The sequence below is a fragment of the Kogia breviceps genome, chromosome 10 (assembly GCF_026419965.1).
Source record: "Kogia breviceps isolate mKogBre1 chromosome 10, mKogBre1 haplotype 1, whole genome shotgun sequence".
Taxonomy (NCBI): Eukaryota; Metazoa; Chordata; class Mammalia; order Artiodactyla; family Physeteridae; genus Kogia; species Kogia breviceps.
Genome location: NC_081319.1, coordinates 50,411,759 through 50,434,414, shown reverse-complemented (window position 1 = coordinate 50,434,414; position 22,656 = coordinate 50,411,759). Strand labels below are relative to the sequence as shown.

General features: G+C 38.1%; 1 protein-coding gene across 50 annotated transcripts in view; it reads left to right on the top strand.

The window, feature by feature from the left end:
• ARPP21 (cAMP regulated phosphoprotein 21) overlaps positions 1-22,656 on the top strand; it is a 182,656-nt gene that overhangs the window by 59,972 nt on the left and 100,028 nt on the right. For 46 of the 50 annotated variants that reach the window (XR_010835010.1, XM_067005749.1, XM_067005750.1 and 43 more), the window contains 8 exons: positions 5,155-5,328; positions 7,022-7,188; positions 8,106-8,147; positions 9,083-9,172; positions 13,091-13,235; positions 14,665-14,743; positions 15,412-15,471; positions 16,195-16,335. Coding sequence is in view for 49 of the 50 variants with exons in the window: in XM_067005749.1 (XP_066861850.1) it covers positions 7,060-7,188; positions 8,106-8,147; positions 9,083-9,172; positions 13,091-13,235; positions 14,665-14,743; positions 15,412-15,471; positions 16,195-16,335 (686 nt within the window). In the remaining variant the exon portion in view is untranslated. Of the gene's footprint in view, positions 1-3,534; positions 3,635-4,958; positions 5,066-5,154; positions 5,329-7,021; positions 7,189-8,105; positions 8,148-9,082; positions 9,173-13,090; positions 13,236-14,664; positions 14,744-15,411; positions 15,472-16,194; positions 16,336-22,656 lie in introns of those variants that run through there. The other 4 variants (XM_067005780.1, XM_067005745.1, XM_067005752.1 and 1 more) reach the window with 3 other exon arrangements.

Here is a 22,656-nt window from a genome sequence, read left to right as displayed (position 1 = left end):
ATTGTAACAAAATATACATAATATAATATTTATCATTTTAGCCATTCCAAAGTGTACAATTAAGTGGCATTAAACTGTGTAACCATCACATCTGTACCCACAACTTTTTAATCATCCCCAACAAAAGCCAATTAAACAACAACTCCTTGCCTCCTTACCTCCAGCTCCTGGTAGCCTCCCTTCTACTTTCTGTCTCTATAAATTTGCCTGTTCTACGTACTTCATATAAGCAGAATCATACCATCTTTGTTCTTCTGTCTCTGACTTATTTTCCTAAGAATAATATTTTTAAAGTCCATACATGTTGTAACATGTATCAGAATTCCATTCCTTTTTAAAGCTGAATAATATTCCATTGTATGTATATACCACACTTTGTTTATTCATTCATCTGCTGATGGATACCTTTTGGCCATTGTGAATAATGCTGCCATGAACTTTGGTGTACAGATATCTGTTCTAGTCCCTGCTTTCCATTTTTTTGGATGTATATTTTGGAGTTGAATTACTGGGTCATATGGTAGTTCTATGTTTAGAAAGTTAGGTTCTTATTTTTTTTTTTCCTAGTGCTAACTTTTGAAGCAACACCAAGTAAGGCCAATTCCTTGTTCTCTGAATATGTTTTAAAATAGCATTAGAAAATAGCTATTTTGTCCTCCCTAAGTCTTCTCTTGTCTAAACTAAAAATTGCAAATTATGCAACTATTTTTTAGAACCCAAATGTAAGATCTTTTGTCCATCCCTGCTACATTTCACTTTATTACTTTCATCAATTAGTTCACTCTATGGGGATATCCAAATATTTATTATGGGACCCAGTACATTATTTACTTCTCCCAAGTTTATGTCTTTCTTTGAAATACACTGAGAAAACATTTAAGTATTATAAAAGCAGAAGTCATCTTTATTTTCCAGTTCATGAATAATCAAGAAAAGGACGATGAAGATAAAATTGTTTAACCCATCTTTAAAATTTTTCATGTGGATCCATTAGAAGTATTTAACTTTTTTTTTTTTTTTTTTTGAAAAAAAAGAGGATTTTTTGAGATTGTGTTAGAGCATCCTTGCAGGTGGTAGAGATTCCGTAAACAGTTGTTATAAAAGTGAAGAACTGAAACATTGGCCTTTTTCCTTCAGATGTTTTTACCGAGATCAGACCTCTCTTATTTTTAAAGACACTTGTGATTATTGTGGGGCTGTTCTTAGGTCCAAAGCTTTGACATCAGTTTTTTCCATTACTGAAGTCTGCTAAATTTTGATGTAGGTTATGTTTGTGTCCAATTTGCTATAATAATGAAGAAAAAGTGATATTCTACATATGAGCTACTGTATATTTATAAACTGCCTAGCTCTCAAAGTTGAAATAAGAATATTCATGTAAAATACTTCTACCTTTAAACCCCTAGTATGAAAATTCCTTTTCTTAAATATCCTCCTAGGTTCTTCCTCCAAAACAGTTGTCTGATCACCTTGGCATTTGCATGGTGGTTCAAGAATTTTACAGAATGCCTGTGCATTGAGTTGACCAAAAAGAGTTTAATGAAACGGTAGAACTCCTGGTTGGGTATTTCTTATACGTGTATTGCAGGAGACATTTTTCTTTGGAAAGTAAACTTACGTGAAATTCTCTCATTGATGTTTTTCTGTTACCTGGGGAAATTTTTAAGCTTGCTGAAGGTATTAGTCCATATGTTCTATTCATGCCATGACGCCATGGTTGCTCTCATTTCTGAAAGGATTACATTCCAATTACTTCTCTTTTCTTTCTTTCCTTCCTTCCTTCCTTCCTTTCTGGCTGCATTTTAGGTCTTTGTTGCAGTGCACAGGCTTCTCATTCCGGTGGCCTCTCTTGTTGCAGAGCCACTAGGGAAGCCCTCCAATTACTTTTCTTCTCTCTCTTTTTTTTTTAAGTATTTAAACTTAATCTTACACGATCAAACTAACTCTTTTAACTGTAACAGAATAACTGTTTTGAGACTAGGGTGCGTCTTTGGTTGATAAGGGGTTGCAGCATTTAAATACCTTATGCAGCAAATTGACAGATCACTAATATCACAATTTGCTAGTGGCTTACATTTGCAGAACTGTGACTAGCTTAAAAAAGAAGGAACAGTGCATAAGGGAAAAACATTTCAATTGTTCAAGTAAGTAAATCTTTTTTTTTTTTTTTTTTTTTTTTTTTTTTTTGCGGTACACAGGCCTCTCACTGTTGTGGCCTCTCCCGTTGCGGAGCACAGGCTCCGGACGCGCAGGCTCAGCGGCCATGGCTCACGGGCCCGGCCGCTCCACGGCATGTGGGATCTTCCCGGACCGGGGCACGAACCCGTGTCCCCTGCATCGGCAGGCGGACTCTCAGCCACTGCGCCACCAGGGAAGCCCCAAATAAGTAATCTTGATTGTGTTGTCTCATCATAAAGTACCTATACTGATTGAGGATAAGATTACTCATCCTCTGCTAATTTTGAGTAGAAGGATTGTGACAAAAGTGACTAATAAAGTGGCCCTCCCAACTTGCTAATAGAATTTAATGTCTCATTTTAGATATCCTCTGAGAACTAAATCACTGCTGGAATTTGAATCAAACCCCAAGCTTTCTTTCTCCACATGACAGCCCAGTGATAAATATATGTAACACACACACACGCATGTACGCACACAATTAGGACATGCCTGTTTTGTTGGTGATAAGGAAAGACAGAATATTTGGTCTTTTGCACGGTGCTTCTCTCCTCTCGCCCTCTCTTTCTCATTCCCACAAACCCAGTTGCTACTATATGCAACTCTAAAGTCAGCCAAAAAAATAAGAAACAACATAATCTAAAGTGGTCATTATTTTACTCATTTTCCTCATTGTAAATAGCTGACAACACCATTGATCAATTTCCTGTAGCTTCCTTATTGCCTGCCTTTCCTCAATATCACCCACTAAACAGTGGTTAAAATATTATTTCCACTGGAAGAACGGCAGTGACTTTTATTTTGTGCATTTGTATAGAGTCTCCTTTTTCTCCCTCCCCACCTCCAACCATAACAGTTGACACTTGGCCAGGATATCTATTAACCAAATGTTGGATAAAATGTATTTGTTAGACATGGTTTTGCTTCTTTGTGAAAAATAGGAGAAATTGGGACAAATGAAGATTAAATAGCAGTGGAAGAGTCGGGTTCGTTTGGGGAACAGAAAGCTGGACTAGGGTTGATTTCCTGGCACTGCATTCTTAGCAAAGAGAACAGTTTTAATCAGTTACAAAAATATTTGTGATCCATATGTTCCTCCCTGCTCATTCCCATATGCCCATATTCTCTTTTATCTTGGTGGATGATGACTTTATGATTCAGGGATGCAAGAATAATATCTCGCTGGCTTTAGAGCACAGTGCTATTTCCAAACGTGTCCTGGTGATTACGTACGCACATATATCCAGGCTGTTCACGCTTTGAGATGGTTACGTGAATATCAGCTTGTTCTTTCTTCGTGGAAAGAATTATATCTTGCATCCACCTACTGGGGCTGGAATAAGGCATCTAAGGCTTAGATTTGAAAACTGCATGGCCATTTCGCCTGCTGGATTAACCACCACTGTACAAATAGGAGCATCAGAAAAAGGAGACAGGAAGGCTGCAGTGATTGTTGGTAACTTCATTTTCTTTGGGAAAAGGAAAACAGAATCCAAAAAGCATTTGGTATATCCATCCATCACGGGTGCCTATTCTAAGACATGTTAGATATTGAGCTGGTTACTTAAATAGATCCTAATTTTAAGGCATGTTGACTTCTATTTAGTATCAAGTGTTCGTTATGTGAAACTGATGAAAATTGAGAAATTAAAATTACTGTTGACGAGCAACGCATTTGATCCCTAAATTCATGTTTCCTTCGCAGTAGTTATATAATTTTTAACGACAAAAGAAACACTTTTTACAGCCGAAGTATCCATTTTAATAAGACATAAATAAAGCTAGAAGTGATTGACTGTATAAGCGATTGAATTTTCAACAGCTGTTTTCCTCTTACACAACAAATGGTGTCGTAACCCAATAGGCTGTTAATAAAGCTGCAGTAAAATCCGATGAGGAGCCAGCTGTGCTCATGTCAACTTGGGAGGGGGCAGCGAGGGGGAGGCAGAGAGAGTTTCTAAACTTCAGAGTAAATAACTGAGATGCATTTAGTGTTTTCGAAGTCGGGTATATGGTGAAACACATGCACAGGCTGTTGGATTTAGCAGATGTGCGCCAGGGTAGAGTTGCAGCAAAGGGAGAGAGATACAGCTTGGTTTTGGCAGACGTTATTAGGAATCCGTCTCTCTGTTTGCATTCAAGCTGTATTTGCCGCTGCTCCTGTAGGAGTTGTGAGAAAAAGAAAGTGCACGTTATAGCAGGGGTTGTTTTCAACATGCTCAAAGTTTGCAAATCTGTTGAATCCCTCTTACAGTGTTGCTTTGCTGTCAAACAGAATGCCCAGCTGACGGTGGCAGTCCTGATTGGGAGGGGCCAGTAGGTGGCGGGTAAATGATGCTCACACAGCAAAGAGAATACTCGGAATTCTTCTTCTCAAACTGTCAGTGGAGAGGAAGGAGCTCTCTCAACAATACCACTGTGAAAGTTTTCTTTTTTCTCTCTTTTGTTTTTTTCACTTTTATAGCTAATGCCTCATTAAGTCAAAAATCTTTCAGTATGCCTTCTTAGGATAACTTTCAGAAGAAAAGAGTCACAGGAACAGCACTCAAGTAGATTATATTGATCTATAATTAAGACAAAAGCTTTGGTTAAAAAAGGAGGCAAGACTTTTTGCTCATAGGTGATCTGGATTGTCATTGAGGCAAACACACAAGCTTGTTTTTTTTTTTTTTTTTTTAATATAAAGTGCGAGATTTCACTAAAAAAGGTTAAAATTGAAGTGAGTAATCTTCGGTGCATAATGCAATTGTTAATTTTAGCTCGTTGCGTGGGTGCCACTCTGACTTGAACAGCCGGCTGTAGCCTTCATTAGAGAAGAAGCAGGCAGCTCGGGACAGGTGGAGTGGATCAAGCCGTGAACGTGATTTGCTAGAGGCCGGTCATTAGTGTTAGAAACCCAGTCTTGTTTATTTCGTCCCTCACCCTTACCATGGTTATTGCAATTATTGTGACTATTGACTTTTCGTCTTTTTTCAGGTGGATGATGTGTCAGGCTGTGTAAGGGAATCGCATGGAGATGGGCGTTTTGAACTGTTAATGGGGACATGGGACTCCCGCTGTCTCTGATCCCTCGTGTGGATTTTCCCGACGTAGAAGGACAGAAGCCGCTCGTAAGTCGCCAAGACCGACAGCAGAAATTCTGCGCAAAAGGTAAAGGGCTGTCATCAGATGGCTGTCATCTCATCTGTATATTTTTCTCATTCTATAAATATGCCTGTTTGCATAAAACAGTTCATGAAAGGCAACCAAAACAGACAGGATCTGTATCAGGGATTCAAATGCCTTAGTGTTTGTAAAATTAGAGCTCAATTTTGTTCTTCTTCTTTTTTTTTTTTAAAGCTGGCCACAGTCTGTTTTTTATTGAAACCCTCTGGAAAAAAAGTTAGGGCAACAGAAGTCCCATCTCCTCCCCCCACTCAGTACATTGAGAAACAAACTATTTGCTACTGGGAAACAGAACTTTTTGTTTGGTTAACTACACACATCCCCGGTGTCACTGAAATACGAAAGATCTGTCAGATACACTGAATGGATATCCTCAAACCTCCCCAAACCTAAGAACCTTGCTCACCAGGCCCTCACAGACTCCAAGTACCATCCTTGAGGAAAACTTCCTTTTCCATTCCCACAATCCTTTGCCAAGTGAGCTTGTCCTGTCATGGTAGGTCTTAGCAAATTTGCAACAGAAATTACTGAGTTTTAGGTTTTTCTCATGCTTCTTATGTCCAGTTGGAAATAAAGTTACTGAACTAGTAAATGATAAAGACTCCCAGAGAAACATATCAAGACACTGATTTGTCCAGTAATAGTTACCATTGTAATGGCTAGGAACGGGGCAGTCATTACTTGGGAATTTTTGTGAAAAAACTGACTTTCTAGGCTACAAGGTCTTTCTCCATTTTTCTTTCTCCTTCCTTCCCCTCTTTTCTTCTTTCTTTTCCTCCTACCTTCTTTTCTCTCCTTCTTTCTTGTTTTTCTTAAAAAAAATTGAGGAGGAAGTAAATGCTAAATTATTCAGGAGCCCCCTTTGACAGCACATCAGAAGGGAAAGTGTCAGGGCTTCATGGAAGAAGGGAGAAAAAAATACTAATCACAGGCTTACACTTTGAAAAGCCATTTCCAGTGTCTGTGTAGTCGTCTCTTGTGAGCCTGGAGCATTGGAGTTCAGTTGTGATAGCTTGCTTCTGCAGAATCTCTGCAGCATCAGCCACCGACAGGGCTCGGGGAGGGCTTCTGCTTTTAATAATGTCACTGTCACTTTGAAGCCTGAAACTGTTGTCCCTGAAAGGTTTATTTCCAAATTTAGATCCTATATGTATACTGAATTTTTACCTCTTACATTGACTTCTGCCCCTTGTAGAGTGTACTGCATCCCTTATACCCAGGAAGGTATGTCTGTGGTTGAAATTTGCAAATGATTTATGAGTCATCTTAGAGATGCTGCAGAACTCAGTACCACCTCCCGACTCAGAAGTGGAGGAAGAGTTGGGGAGATACTTTCTTCTTTTGCTTCTACTTTGTAGAGGAGCATAGGGACCAGGAGACGTGTGGGACTTTCATGCCTCATTTTAAGATGTATTGATCCACCTTGACGGCAAGGTGTATTCACAAGAGCATGTATATGTGTTTGGAGGGGCGTGGACAAGGCAACTGAATCTGCCTCTTGTGTTTGTCTTGGGTACTTGATGTGATCTTGTTTTATTCGCCTTTTGTATAAAATTGTCAGGGAGGCTGGAGTTGCTTATTTGAATTTGAGTACAAAGGGAGAAATCAGATATCTCAAGAATAATGGTCAAGACTTCACCCTGTGCTGACATTATTTTCTGATGTCTTAACCTTGTAGGGTGTCAAATCTTGTTATTTTAATTTGCATCTGGGAGAATGTCTGAGCCAGGAGACCTGAGTCAGACCATAGTGGAGGAAGGCGGGCCTGAGCAGGAGACGGCCACTCCAGAGAATGGCGTGGTTAAATCCGAAAGTCTGGACGAGGAGGAGAAACTGGAATTACAGGTGAGCCTGGAGAAATCCCATTTCTTATACCACTGTGTGCATCCCTTTCTTTCATTTTGAAGATACTCTGAAGGTTTGGGGGTTTTTTGCTTGTAAAGAGTTTGACTAGTAAAATAAATAGGAAATCCATAAAACGAATCTTCTCCTTTCCCAATTATTAGTCTTTTTTTTTTTTCCTGACCAAACAGTGCATTCTGGTCAAAATGCCCTCTGAAATGAAAGAAAAAAAAAAAAAAATCCGAAGAACCTATTTAATGACTGAATTTTCCCACAGCTTCTCTGTATTAATTTCCAGATCACCTCAGGGAGTTTGTGGAGGACTTCTCCTGAGGCAGCTTTACACTAGCTGAGTTATAAAAATGGGTTTGTAGTCCATGGAATACAGCTCATGACAGACTAAGAAAAATCAAAGACATGAGCTCTGTTGACCTTCCTGGGCAGGCTAAGCTTCAATTCTTATTAGCAGAAAAGCCTAGAATTCCCAGCCAGAGAGAGAGAGAGAATGCTCTAGAAGGGGTAGGGGGAAGTTTGGGAGTGATTGACGGTACTGAAAAAGTGATATGATTAAATACTCATGATTGATGAGAGAAGGAGATTTGGTAGAAGGAAAACAAACTGTTCTTGCAAATAACCTGTATCAATTTTCTTTAAACCAAACTACAAAAGTGTTAACTCTTTTTATATAAAAAGGGAGCAGAGGCTGATAACAGCATAATGGCCAAGGGCCTTCAAGGCTGGCTTTTCCCCTCCCAGGAGCTGCTGTAAGGAGGGAACGAGAAAAGCTAAATACCTTGTTGCTGTTGTTATTGATTTTTCAACTCTGGTGACATCTTTTTCTCTCCTTCTCCCCCCTCCCCTCTTCTGGTTGTTGGTGGACTTCGTTTGTTTGTTTGTTTTATTTTGTTCCTAACATACAGAGGCAACTGGCGGCTCAGAACCAAGAGAGAAGAAAATCCAAGGTAGGGTTCTGGAATTCTACATTGACCTGATATCATGGTTGCATGTGGATTAACATCAGGGTTAGAGGATTTGCCAGCGATTCACATGGCTGTATGTGGATCTTGGCTGCACCGGTGCTGCCTGCATTTAATGGGGTTGTGTTGATGCCTCTCTTTCTTTCCTGCTCTATGTGCTTTTAAAAATTTTTTTTGATGTGTACCAGTTTTAAAGTCTTTATTGAATTCTGTTTTATGTTTTGGTTTTTTGGCCACAAGGTATGTGGGATCTTAGCTCCCTGACCAGGGAACGAACCTGCACCCCCTACATTGAAAGGCAAAGTCTTAACTCCTGGACTGCCAGGGAAGTCCCTCTATAGGCTTTTTAATTAGAGCATTTAGGGTTCACATAGCTGCAGTGTATATATTTGATCCTGGCAGACTTGGCAGTGCTTTACAAACAAATAGCTGCTTGTTTTCTTTTCATTTTAAATCAAGTTTGGGGGAAATGTTTTAGTCTGTCTAATTAGTTTCTGCCTTGAAGTAAACAGGTTCTGGTGTTTAGGACACAATCTTCAACTTTTAAAACATCTTCTCAGACAAATCACTTCCAAACCCAGTTTTAGTAGAAATTAATTTGCGTTGTCTTTTTCTCCTTGTACTTTCATGAAAAGGCAGCAATTCATTCTTTGTATGTTTCCAGTGTGATAGGCACAGTTTGCTAGGCATGTTCCTTAAATTCATCCTTCCACATTCTCCTCCACCTGCATCTCCATCAACACAGGGGTGTGATGCTTGGAGCCATTGTAGACAGCACTGAGCAGTGGATTTGAAGCTTGCTTTTAAAACTCTGATTTGGGAATGTCCAGAGAAGGTGGAGATGATTTGACAGCCTGAAGATATTTCCTGGGTTTTTTTTCTTTATTTTCCTTTCCTTCTCGTTTCTTTTCCCTTCCCAGTCAGGAGCAGGGAAAGGTAAACTGACTCGCAGCCTTGCTGTCTGTGAAGAATCCTCAGCCAGACCAGGAGGGGAAAGTCTTCAGGACCAGGTATACCCCCTGTCATTATGGATCATTGCATGAACGGGATCTACCTTTGTGTGCATGAGTATTAATTTGGCATTAAATAGTGTTTTGGGGGAGCAAAAAACAGTTCAAGAAAGAAAAAGTCTTCTGGCTTCATCCTCTGTTTCTGAGACATTCTATATTAGTTGAACAGTTTGTCACAAAGTATTACGTTTGTTTTTTTCCAGACCCTCTGAAAACTGCAAATGGAAAGGAATTCAAAAGAATTTAGATTAAAACTTAAAATGTAAGCACAGTCGTGCTGATATTCCTCAAAGGCTCTCTCTTGATAAAACTGAACCAAATATTATCCCAAGTATCCCATCTCTTTCCTTATTGGAGATTCTTACCTCCCCAAAATGCACTTGCCTATAAAAACACAAATCTTGGCTCTTATGAAACTTCAGAAATAGTGAATAAGGTGCATTGAGCTTTGGAGACATACTTTTATGGCCTTTGGTGGATATTTCTTACTACTGGAAAAATTGTCCAGAAATAAATCTGAGATGATGGTGAATTTGAGTTAATATTATTAATACATTGCTGCATATCCTTATACCTATTTTTGCTCCTTATAGCAAGACTATTAAGCTCTAAAAATTCAAATTCCAACAAAATCCTTCTGTGACAAAATGGGAAACTTCACATCATATTTATTTTTGTTTGCCTTTCAGGCATCATACTCATTTTTATAAAAATGGTCTTGCTGCTAAAAAATTTTCCTTATTTTATCAGAGGTTGAGAGCAGTCAAGACAAGTAAAATGCTTTATCTGAGCCCAGAGGAGGAAAAATTGATTAAGATAGCATTCTTTTTGTTGGGCCTTGTTTTGCTTTGCTCTTTTTACTTTAATTAAAATAGTCTAAATTCTCCTCATGGGCACAGAGAGCATTGAGAGCACTTTCTTTAAAAGGACCAAAAATAAATTCCTTATAGATTTTGTCCTAAGAGTATTTTTTTTCCCTAGCCTCATTTCCTTAATATGCCATCCATGTCGTAAGGCATGGGCAGGCTAGCTTTCAGTAGCCATCCCTATGTTTCATACACAGGCTTTATTTTACTTGGGCTCTGAGAAACATGTGGCTTTTGTTCAGCATTTTATTTGTGCTTCTTCTTTTAAGGGAGATTGAAAACGGGGAATAATGTGAATATCACAGCTTATATTATTCAACATTGATTGATGGCTTGTGATGTAATGCACACAATATATGTTAACTCTGCAGAATGACAGACTCTGGGAGAAGTAATGCCCCAGTGGTCCCCCACTTCTAATGCCAGGCAGAGGAGGACAGCCTTGATAGATTTCATCTGCTTTTTATCCTATTTGACGAGTACCAGGAGGAAATTTTTTAAGAGATCATCTGTATCATTGTGTCCATCCTGGACCTAAGTCTAGGTTCTCCATACAATTGGTGCAGAGAAATGAGGCAAACGGTGCTTTGTTCCTGCTGGTTCCAAGCTGAGTAACTAAGACTAGCTTTGTAGAAATTAGAGCTTGCAAGCCTCTCTTTGGACTGGCTGAGGTGTGGTGGAAGCAGGGGGCTAATAGACACACAAGTAAGCGAGTGGCCGTGCTACTTTTTTTTAGAAAATAAAGAAGCAGACCTTTGAGCTTGAATGCAATGCCTTCATTAGGTACTACTGGCACTTAAACAAAATGTGGGAACTGAATCCCTGAGAACACTGGCCGAAGTATACAGTATACGGATTGTATTGCTTCCCCAATGTTTGTATATTCACAGTATTTGGAAAACTGCCTTCATTTTCCTGCGTGGGAAAAACTCTTGCTACCTGTATTACTTGATCTCAGACCCATAGCTGATGGTTCAGCCTGTCCTTAAGTTAAAGGAGTTTTGCTTTTCTAATGTTATACTATTTACCTATCAGTGTATTACTGCAACTTGAATCATTCTTTTCCTGTTGTTGGATATAAACTTATCCTGTACCGATGTATTTATTAATACTTGTATTTTATTATTGAGCATATCAATAAAAATATTAAAAAAGAACAGATTGTTTTTTACCAACTCTATAGCACTTTTGTGTGTTCTTTCAACACCAGAATGTGTAGAAAAGACAGGTATTTTTCTGAGTATGGTATTTGTCAACACACGGCATGAGTTTGTACATTTTTTTGGTAAGTGATGTCCTTTAGCCTGTGCTCTTACATTTATATTTCCAAGCCTCTTTGATTTTAGATTCAAACTTACCGAGGCTGGATAGTTCAATCGGTTTTGAAGAAGCAATGAGACCACTGCCATGGCCTGGTACCATCACCTTCCTCCCCTGATCCACTGTCGCATCGATTCTTCCCCACTCAGAGCCAGAAATGTTCCAGCTGTTTCCTTAGCAAGTGGAAGCAAACCGTAACCCTGAAGTCTGCCTGAATCTTTGCAGACTGAGACATTTCTGTCCCAAGTCCTGTGATAAAAGACCTTACAATCAAATTACACTCAGTTTTACATAATTTATATGTGTCCATCCCGAGGATAAACATGTGGATATCAGGAAACCTGGCTAAGATAAATATTTACCATGAGAAGGTGTTTTATTTCATCCTCTGTATCATGCATCTTTCCAAACATGGTGACTTTTTATTCCAGCCTGGAATACACAATGGAGCCCCTCCCAAAAAAGAAACTTGGCTTTGGAGGACTTTTGTTTTCTGCTTGTTAGATTAGCTAGCCTTACCAAGAACCATTAAGAATCCCAGACTGACCATAATTTGAGGATGTAGAGGCATAGTTTAGTCACATGTAGAGGAGCATTAGTTTAGCTATCAGTGAGAAGCACTATTAGTCATTGGAATATTTTTTTTCCTACATCATAAATGTTAATGTCGCTAGTAGAAGAAAGTTTTCCCATCAAATCATCTCTTACATAAGAGCCAGTGGGCTTAATGTTGGCTCATTTGTCATAGTTTTAATCATAGTGTAGTTTTTTCATAAAACTGAAAAGCATAATTTGGCTCATTCTTCTTCAAAACAGTGAACATACTATCAACCAAATGGCTGATATATGAGTTAATACAAAATGATCTGTTTTCAGTGAAAAATCAATAAATATAAAAGTGGATCCAGTCCCAATACTGTAAATGGTCAACCAAGCATCAGTTCAAGAGAATCTTACATCTTGGAAAGGATTTAACTGATGCTAGAATTAAAATAATATTAAATATTTATATATAACTGATGGCAAATATAGTCCTATTTTCTGCCTTTTCTAAAAGGCAGTGCTTATTGTAACCATATATTACGATGATTTATTAATAGCCTTTGTAAACAATGCATGATAATAACCCATACCTAGGATTCCTGCAGTTCTATATCTTGAGTTTTCATAGTGGTAGAAATCATTATTGATATGGTTCTAAAACAGATTTTTAATTGTAAATTGGCTGTCATGGCCTTTATTTATGTCTGTTTTTTCTGTAATTATGATTCATAGTATCTGTCTGTCTGTGTTTGTGCCAAATTTTCCTTACAAGGAATTATAGAAGAGAACTGCTGAAGCCTCTTTTTTTTCTTTTTTTTTTTTTTTTGAGACATGACAGGAGCTGTGATGCAAGCTTATTGATAAAGAAAATTTTTCCTAAGTGTTTAAAAATAAACCTGCAGAGAAAATAAGTGTTGTTATCTACGGGAATTTAACTTGCTTATGGTTAATATTCATGAGGCAAAGTTTTAGTACTATATACTTCTCATGACCTTCCATTGACTTGTGAAGTTTAATTCACCTTAAACGGCAATTACTTTTCTGACAGGTTTAATTTTTTACCATTTAAGAAAAAAAGAAATCTGCACCTGGCTTTCATTTTCCTGTTCTCAGTAATCTCTATGCGAAATGGAAACCAGACAGAGATTCTTAAATCTGGCCCTAAATTATTATATTTTTTCCCCAACAGGAATCAATTCATTTACAGCTTTCCAGTTTTCCCAGCCTGCAAGAGGATGATAAATCTAGGAAAGATGACTCTGAAAGAGAAAAAGAAAAGGATAAAAACAAAGATAAAACCTGTGAAAAACCCAAGATCAGAATGTTATCAAAAGGTGAATGTGAAAATGTTTCCTTAACTTAATTTGGACGCATAGTCACAGACTACATTATAGATTCTTACACACATGTCACCTCCCACCAAATTCTGCATATAATTTTATGTGTACGTATGTGTGTGTGTAAAAGGTGATGTGACCTTGATTTTTTTTTTTTTCTGTTCATGGTGTCATTTTTGTGTATCTAGAAAGGTTATTTTTAGGATCACATATTTCTTTGGATATTCGTTTGGATATCCTATTTTCAATGAGAAGTTTGTACAAGGGAGTGAATATAAATATGTTCTTAATTCAGGTTTATTAGTCCAGTTAACTCGAATTGATGAACAGTAATAGTACCCAGTTTTATATCTTAACTTTCATGTTTATCTTAAAGGACAGATAGTGGATTAGCAATTCTCAGTTGATAAGTGGTAAGTGTTGTTAGCCCCAAAGCACAGATGTATATACCACTGTCAATGGAACACATATTAACATTTTATCTGGCACAGATGAATTCGGTCTCCGCCACCCATATACTGCTCCATGTCTCATTTAAAATATACACACTTCTACTTCAAGAGAAATTCTTCCCCAAAAGTTATTCCTTCTAAAACCCCAAATCTACAATCCGGGCTTTTCAAATTGTCGCCTTACATATAATTATACACAACTAAAACCAAAAAAAGAGAGAGAGAAAAACAAAACTAAGTTGAAATGAAGAATACCATGGATAAATAGCTTGGCAGTAGACTATTTTTTTAAAAAACAACTGTGATCAGCTGAGAAATGACAACTACTTCTCATATTATGCTCTATAACCACACATCTGCTTATAATGATTATCTCTGCTGCTGAATATCTAAAACCAAGGTGTATCCAAGAATAAAGAAGTACAGCTTCCTAAGATGGCTTTAGAAATTAAGCTTTAGCATCCAAAGACTTGAAAGACTTGGAAATATTTAGTGCCCTCCTATACTTTGTATTGATTATTATTTAGACAGTCTTATAACAGAACTTTCCATTTTTGCCTTCTCTGTTTTAAGAGAAAGAGAGTTCCATGGTATCTCAAACACTTGAGAGCTCTCTCTGTGGGTTGGGAGTACCCCTCACTGTCACGGGGAGGTCGTGCCCTTGCTGATTGACAGCACAGAATGAACACATGACATTTGACTCCACCCACCCACCCAGACTGTGCCCACTTCCTCTCCTATGACAGTTGGGTCTTTCCACACTGGGAATTTACTGGGTGTTCTCAATCCCCAAATCTAATTTTCATCCTGATGTAATATGACCAGGTTGCTAGTTTTGTAACATGTATCTTTCACACCAGTAGCTTCACCTAAAGTTTACCTGAGCAAAAGAGATCGGGAAAGGTTGGGAAAACCTTTTCCGCCCCACCTCCCCATCGGCCTTTCTGACAACTCCATCCTGCTATTTGTTTCAGATTGCAGCCAAGAATATACGGATTCTACAGGCATAGACTTACACGAGTTTCTGATTAACACATTAAAGAATAATTCCAGGTAAATTATTAAGTAAACCTCTCATTTCTAGAAGAGTCAAGTAGAATATTACAATCAAACTCATTAATCCAAACACTTCTAAGAAGAGAGTTGTAAAAGGCAGGCTTCTTCTCTGATGTCTTAAACTGTCTCTTGTATTTTCTTTTTTCTGCAAATAGTTTGCATGTTTACTGTTTATAAATAGTCTTAATTCCTGGGTACTTATCCAATGAATAAATTACAGTTTACAAGTTCTGCTCTTCTGGTCACAAAGAGATACTGATTAAGGGGAAAAAATAGAGAATGAGAATCAATGTCAGATAAACCAAATATGCTTCAGTACAGCTATAGAACCAACTACTTAGGCTTAGCTTTGTTCCAGTTTCCTATTAATTTAAAATATAAAATTTACTTGATGTGTTTTATGGGCCTAATACCTTGCATGCCTTAATTAATATTAAAAACTACAGGAGTTTCAATATTACAAAATACTTAACAAGTGAGATGAGAAATAATCTTAAACAGAATGGAATTACAGGTATTTGGACAGCATATTCCAGAGAAGAGTTAGATACTGATTTGTAGCCACATAGATTTAAACAATCTTTTCCATACATATAAATGAAATTGTTAAGTCTTTGGGAACGGAAAGTACATAAAGCCTTTTCATTTTAACATTTATTTTGCAGAGACAGGATGATACTCTTGAAAATGGAGCAGGAAATTATTGATTTCATTGGTGACAACAAGTATGTTAAATTGCAATGCCGGTTAATTAATCTGATGTGTCTTAGTTTGGTATTTGGGTTTAATTATTCATTCTGGAAAGATTTAGGGATAGATAAAACATTATTTAATGTGTTTTCTGACTCATTAAATAGAGATGCTATTGGAGTTAGGAGCTATGTGCTGATGGGAATGGTTGCTTGGACCGAGTGTGCTCCTGCTTGTTAAATTCCTGACAAAATGGCTATAAACAGGGGGCCTCTGATTAGCATAGAGTAGCAGTAACAAGAAGCGACCCTTTTCATTTTTATTATAGTTTTTTAATGGGCGCCAGCTGGCTGTAGTCAGTTATGCCTGGAAATAATTGTACTGCTTTCAGTGTCAACCATGTAATGACATATCTCCAGATAGGCATCTGCAGTCCCGTATTATGTCATGTCATTTGTCCTGTGCCTGACTCTGTTGATAAGGTATCCTGGACCAAAACAGAACACTTTCCAGCAGACATTAGGTTCTCTGTGGTCTGAGAAATGTGCAACTATAAAACAAAAACACTTATTGTAACTTAATCAATACATCTGTAAGTGGAAAATGTGTCTGGTAATGAGGACATCAAGTGATGCCAGAAATGAAATAAGCTTAATGGTTTGGATGAAGAAGAAATGGTTTCGTGTGTGTACCTCTAAAATGTACTACAAGCCAGAAACGAATATGCTGATTCTGCTGTTTCTTGTATTCCTTTCCAGTAATCATTATAAAAAGTTTCCTCAGATGTCGTCCTATCAGAGGATGCTTGTCCATCGAGTGGCAGCTTACTTTGGGTTGGACCACAACGTGGATCAAACAGGGAAATCTGTCATCATCAACAAAACCAGCAACACAAGAATGTAAGCCCTACCGCTGTATTTATTTAGCATTTGCTTTTTCTCTTGTGGATTCATTTATAAGAGCACAGTATAAAATTCGAAGTACATGGCATTTAAAATACGCAGTGTTATTCATATCTTGCTCTTGTCAGCAGTAGTGGCATTGATCTGTAGAAGATGATCTGAGGACCAGGAAAGTTGATAACATTTAGGCCATACTGTGTATTTATTGCCTGATCTTTTACATAACTCGTCAAACACAATTTTCTCCCTTCCATCAGTAATCCCTGTGATTACATACGAAACATGGAATGTGTTATGTCAAATATACCTCCAATGAAAAATAACGGACATTTTAAAACAATAATGACATACAAAGGATAATTGTCCTTTTCTTTTTTCTTCTGGTTTATAGCCATCGATCTTACTGTGGTTTTTAGAATAACAGAAAATTCCAAACCTGGAGACAAAAGTCCTGCCTCTAAGACCCAATTCTTTTACTTCCTAGCTGCGTGACTTGAAACAAGTCATTTAAAATCCGCCATCTCAGTTTTTTCACCTGTAAAATGAGAGTTTTTGAGCTGGCTAATATCTAAGTTCTAGATCTAAAAGGAGGTAGCTTGTTTGGTTTTGCTCCTTTCAGTAACTGTTTGCTTCTATCTTAACGACTTTTCATGGTGCCACCGAGTCACCAGAAAGCATAAGCTGAGTAGTCATTTGCTTTGGTAATTTGGAACTGTCTCTCTTGAACTCATGTCTCCTTTAAGTACAGCACAAACCACTTTCATAGCAAAAATACACATTAAACTCAAAACCTGTCCCTATATAAAGCATTCTCTTAAGACATTTGTGTATTATAATTTCTTTTTTCACAGTGTTTGGTAAATTGTGTAAACTGCATGGTTTTTAGGAATGCCGTGTTTGTGAAGGGAACTTTTGTATCAAGCACAGCAGCATGGTTAAAACATTATTTTCTACTCACCAGAGGTTGGGACTTGGGATGGAGATGAGGCTCTTTCTCTGCTCAAGACTCAGTCTGTGTTCAGCAGAATGAGCGTGAAAGTCATAGCGGAGAGAACTCAAACTAGGAGATCTGGGACTGAGGTTGGCTATGAACTCAGGAACACTGAACACTTCACTTCTCTGGGCTTCAGATTATTTACTTATCTGCAGGAGAGTTTGAAGTGGATAATGTTTAAAGGCCCTTGGAGCTTCAGAATTCTTGGGTCCTATGGTTGCATTCTACTGTGCTGGCAAAATACATCTTAAAATGTATTAGCTTTCCACTTTATCTGATTGTTGGCACATGGACCTCCTATTCCGAACAGTAGTAGGAATGAAAGATTACTGTCCTTTAATCCTTTACTTCTTCCCTCTCCATCAAATACTCCTAGTTGTTGCTGTTGTTTTGCACTCTCCGTTCTGGTTTTTCTTATGACGTTCTGATACTAATGCAGGGACACACTGATTGCAAAAGAGGCAAGCAAGTAACTCTTTCCTTCTAATTTCACCTCTTTCTCTGTAAGGCCATAACAGACACGGAAGAAGCCCATAGGTCAAGTAGCTTGGTACAGTTTCAACTAGTAGAGATAGTGCATTTATGTTTCATTCCCTGTGATTTTGCAGTCGCATAGTCATAAATATTAATACACACGTTTGAGACCTGTTTCCTTGTATAACGGTTTTTGAGAAAATAAACCAGTGTATAAAGGCTCTCAGTAAACTCTGAGTGGTGACTCTGAACTTGCTCAGTTCGAAGTAGTAGTCACTACTTATGTATGACTATTTACATTTTAAATTAAGTTAATTAAATTTAAATAAAGTTTGAGCATTAAGATTCAGTTCCTCAGTCAGGCTAGCCACATTTCAAGTGCACCTATTAGAGCATATATAGAACATTCCCATTTCTTCAGAAAGTTCTATTGGTCAGCTCTTCTCGAAATCCTTGTGATTCTTGCAAGTTTCCATATACCACTAAAGGACATAATTTGTCCCTTAAACCTTTTATTTTCTGCGAATGAGCATTGTATTATCATAATATCAGACTTCTTCACTTCTGAAAGAGCACTAGATTTTCTTTTTCTTTCTTTTTTTTTTTAATGGCCAGTTTCCAATAGACCCCATGTGTTCATGCCTCCAGGAAGAGCAGAACGAGAGTTTATGCAGGGTACACCTTTAGGTATTGCTGCTACAACAAAATGCCCAGGCTGCTGGACATTTTGCCTGGTTTCTGCCCTTGACCCTCACCTCTTGATCCTCACTCTGTGAGTCCTAAACAAAAAGAAATGACCGTATGTCATGGACAATCAAGGTATTTTCTGAAGAGCTGAGCTTAATAATCTTTCATCCACAGTAGTCAAGGCCTATTGTCCTATTCCAGATGCCTTTCTGACTGTCCTCAATTTGAGTGGCTCTTGCCAGGGTTGAGATGGGGATGGGGGAGGCTAATATCTTTTAGGACAAGAGAAAAGGATGAATTAAATGTCCTTTTACGAATGTCCTTAATAAGTCACATTTCCAGGACCTGAATCACTTTGGGCAGTTTCCGCAAAGGAGACATAAATATTGTTCTGTGGGAAATGATACATTTGATGTTTGAAGTCTGTTGCCATGTTCTCATGGAGTTGAAGTTTGAAAGGGAACACCTCTTCAAGTTCTAGGTGTCTTGCGTTTGTTTGACTCTAAAAATTTCAAGAGTTGTGCCATCAGCGCAATTGGCATGTGATGGTCGTGGGGACCATATTGATTTAGATATATTATTAGATGAAAATGTTTTCGTTTCTATAAAGGAGGGAAGCTGAGATGGAAATTCCTCAGATGGTTCCTTGTGGGTTTTGTGTTTTAGGAATACCTTTTCAATGTGTACAGTTTTATGCTATTCTGAAGCAAATACATTACAAATGCATATTTTAAATGGCACTGCAGCTTGGGAGAAATACAGAAAAACGTGGATGGAGGATATAAAAATGAACTAGAGGGCTGAGGGAGAGAAAACACTTTCTTATTTAACGTTTAATTTTTCTTTTTCAATGACACTGAGCTGGCATATAAGGTGTTCCTCTGGCGTGGATGCCTATCAGCTAGATATTGGCTGGGATTTATTTCCAGAATCCCTGTTTTTCTAGACTGTCAGCAGTTCAAGTAATTAGAGAATGTGACTTGAAAATATTAAGTTTTGCATGGGGAGAAAATAGTTTCACCTGAAGTTCAGAGTATTTAAGTCATGACAGCAGACAATGAGGATTATACATACACATGTGTGTACCACACTCACTTCTAGTATTTTCTCTAATGTCTTCAGATATAATACATCCATCCTTTCATGATGGAAGAAACTTATCTCAGACTTTTCAGTTAGTTAAGTGTTACAATCTCTTATGCGAACATTATCTAATGTTTGTTCAATTGCACTGGGTACTTTACCTCTTATTTAATGTATATTGTTTCATTTAATATTAAAAACATATAACATAAGTCATTAGAGGTTCATTTTACAGAAGAAGAACATTAAGCACAAACTCAAGTTCAATTTTAGACTTACAGAGAAGCAATGCTCAGTATGGCTGGGGTCTAAACCAGTGTGTCTAATGCTGAGAACAATTTTCTTAAATAACGTAACTCTCTTTAAAGCAAAAACATCCAAAACATCTTGGGCAAAATCCTCAAGATCTCCGGGATTGGTTGGGATTATCAACTCTTAAGTCTTTTGTTGTCTGATAAGAAACAATGATTGAGGGAGAAGATCTTTTTGAAGATTAACTCAGTGGTATCAATAAATAACAGAGACTTCCTACAAAATGATAGTTCTTGCCAGATTTTCTGTATTTATCGCTGCTACAAGATGTGATATTTGGGGAAAAAAAGATGCAGTATTTGGTAGGGGGTGATAGCCATCCAGTGGAAACTTCCTATAATCCATTTCGATCTGTGTTTTCAAGAACGAAAAAGCTACACTTACGGATAATGTCGGTACAGGAGATAAACGTATCCATTGTGTTAATACAAAATTACTGCTCCAAGCAATTCAGTTGTCCAAATGCATGTTTTCATGTCATAGCCACAGGAGCTTGGGGTTAAGGATGTAGTAGTGCTGAGAGAGTAGAAAATAAGAATCATGTTCATTTGGGATACGTTCCAAAAAGGTGCCTTCTTCTGAGTGAACTGATGGCACTTTAGAGACTTAACAAAGGAAAGTCACCTTAGCCTGGCACCACTGCATCCTTGTTGATTCTCAGGGCTAGCCAGGGTGAGAACAGGTGAGTGTATGTCACCTACAGCCAACCAGCACATCTATTGTTCCACGAATTTGATCTGAATGGTTGGGGATGCCTCTCAGAATTGACTGCTTTTTGTTGAAATAACGGAGTTTTTGAGCTGAGGCTCACTACATGGTTTTTTTTCTTTTTTCCAGCTTTCGTTGGGCTCTCTTTCCCCCGTTTATTGCTAGAAATATATTTCACTCTCTAGCACTTTTAAATTTTTTCTGTTGACACTCTTTGTTAACTGTCAGATTAGGTGGTGACACCAAATGAGCCCCTTGGAAATCTGGGGCAGAGGTACTAGGGTCTGTGCAATTTGGTAGTGCAAGTGATATTTAGAATGTATTTACTCTCTATCATGTTACTTTTTTGATAAGTATTGAGGATTGAAGCTAAAAGATGAACAGTGCTTTTTAAAAAATATTTAAATGCTACAAATATATGGGTCTATTTTCCTTATGAGAAGCTTTATTCTTCTCTTTGTTTCTCTTTCTGATCTTCACTTTTTCTTTTTTGCTTATATTTCTACGTGTTTAGCCCAAAGCAGCTCATTGTTCTCTTATTAGATAATTTTTACCTGCCCGCCCCCCCCCCCATTTTCTCCTTCTTAAAGAAAAGATGTATGCTCAGGCTGTATCATTTGGAGACGAGAAACCATCTACTTTCACTAGTATTTTCCAAAGGGCCAAGATCAGTCATAGGCAGAGAAAATCCCACATGTATCTGAATGTCTTCGCATATGTCAGAGTAACCAGTTTACTAGCTCCAGATAATCTTCATGTTAAAATGTTGTCATCTCTTGAATATTTTTTTCTTTTGTCTTTCACATCCACCCACTGTCATTGCCTCCAATCTCCTACTTCTAAGAGTGCAAAGCAAGGAAAGGACATGGCAGATCTACTGTGGAAAGAGGATACAGGCCCCTGCACCCATGAAACAAGAATAGTGGCTCAAAGGCAGAGGTTGGGGGTGACACCTTAAGAGTCCAGTGCTCAGGAGCACAAGGTCCCAATTCCTGAGAAGTGTGGACGTGGGTATTAGCCTGGAGTGATGAGCAGCATATAGTGACTGTGGTAGTTTGCTTGTTTGTTGCAGAAAGGATGATTCACTGAGCTGGCTATTTGGTAAATCACAAGAACCATGAAACTTGTTCTGCTGCTAAACGAAGCCTTTCTCTCTAAGGGAAGCAGTTGAGCCCAGTTGACTTTGCTAAGAACCCCTGAGGTGATGGATGATGACTGCCCTATGAAAAGGACTGGGGGGCTGCCCCCTTCTCAGGGGGCAGACCAGAGAGGAGTGGCCAGCAGCACAGCAGGGTCAGTGGACATCTGTTCTGCTTAGTTTCCTGAAGGGACTCAGGTTGAAGATGGGAGTCATCAGCTCTTGACCCTTCAGCACTCACTCACTCACTGCAGGTGATGAAGTGCGTTGATACCAGAACAAACCAAAAAAACCCATACTTTTCCTCCCACATCTGTTGTATTTCTTTGCCTTTGTCTCGGAATGTGAGTGGTACCGGGAATAAACTGAGCAGCATCCCGATACGATGCTTGCTGACTCATCCTCTGAAGAGGACTAAGCATCACTTTCTTCAAGTGCCTCTTGGAAATCTGTGAGTGGTTGGTTGGCATCCTGTCACTTCTAAACAGGACAAATTTACTCTGCACTTTTTATAGGAATAGCATTGAAAAATCATCTGACGTAAGCCAAAGGTCAGAAACCTAACTAAGAATCACATTACTCTCAGGAAAACCGTGGGATTTTATTTACTGAACAGACAACCCAGTTCTTTAAACAATAGTCCAGCTCAAAGTTAAGACATTTATTTATTAACATTGGTCAAACTCTGCATCATGTCTCTCAAATATATTTTCTCATATTATTGTTCTCAGATACCTCAGAGAACATGTGTCTGTAGATAGACAGACATACATTGTGAGGAGAGAAAATAAGTGTGCTGTGTTCCTTTCCCAACTTGAAATTATTTATGGGCCTTTGAGTGTTGAACATATAATTTACTGTTTAATTTTGGAAATGAAACATGCACGTACCTTCTATAATGTCAATATCCTTAATATAACTT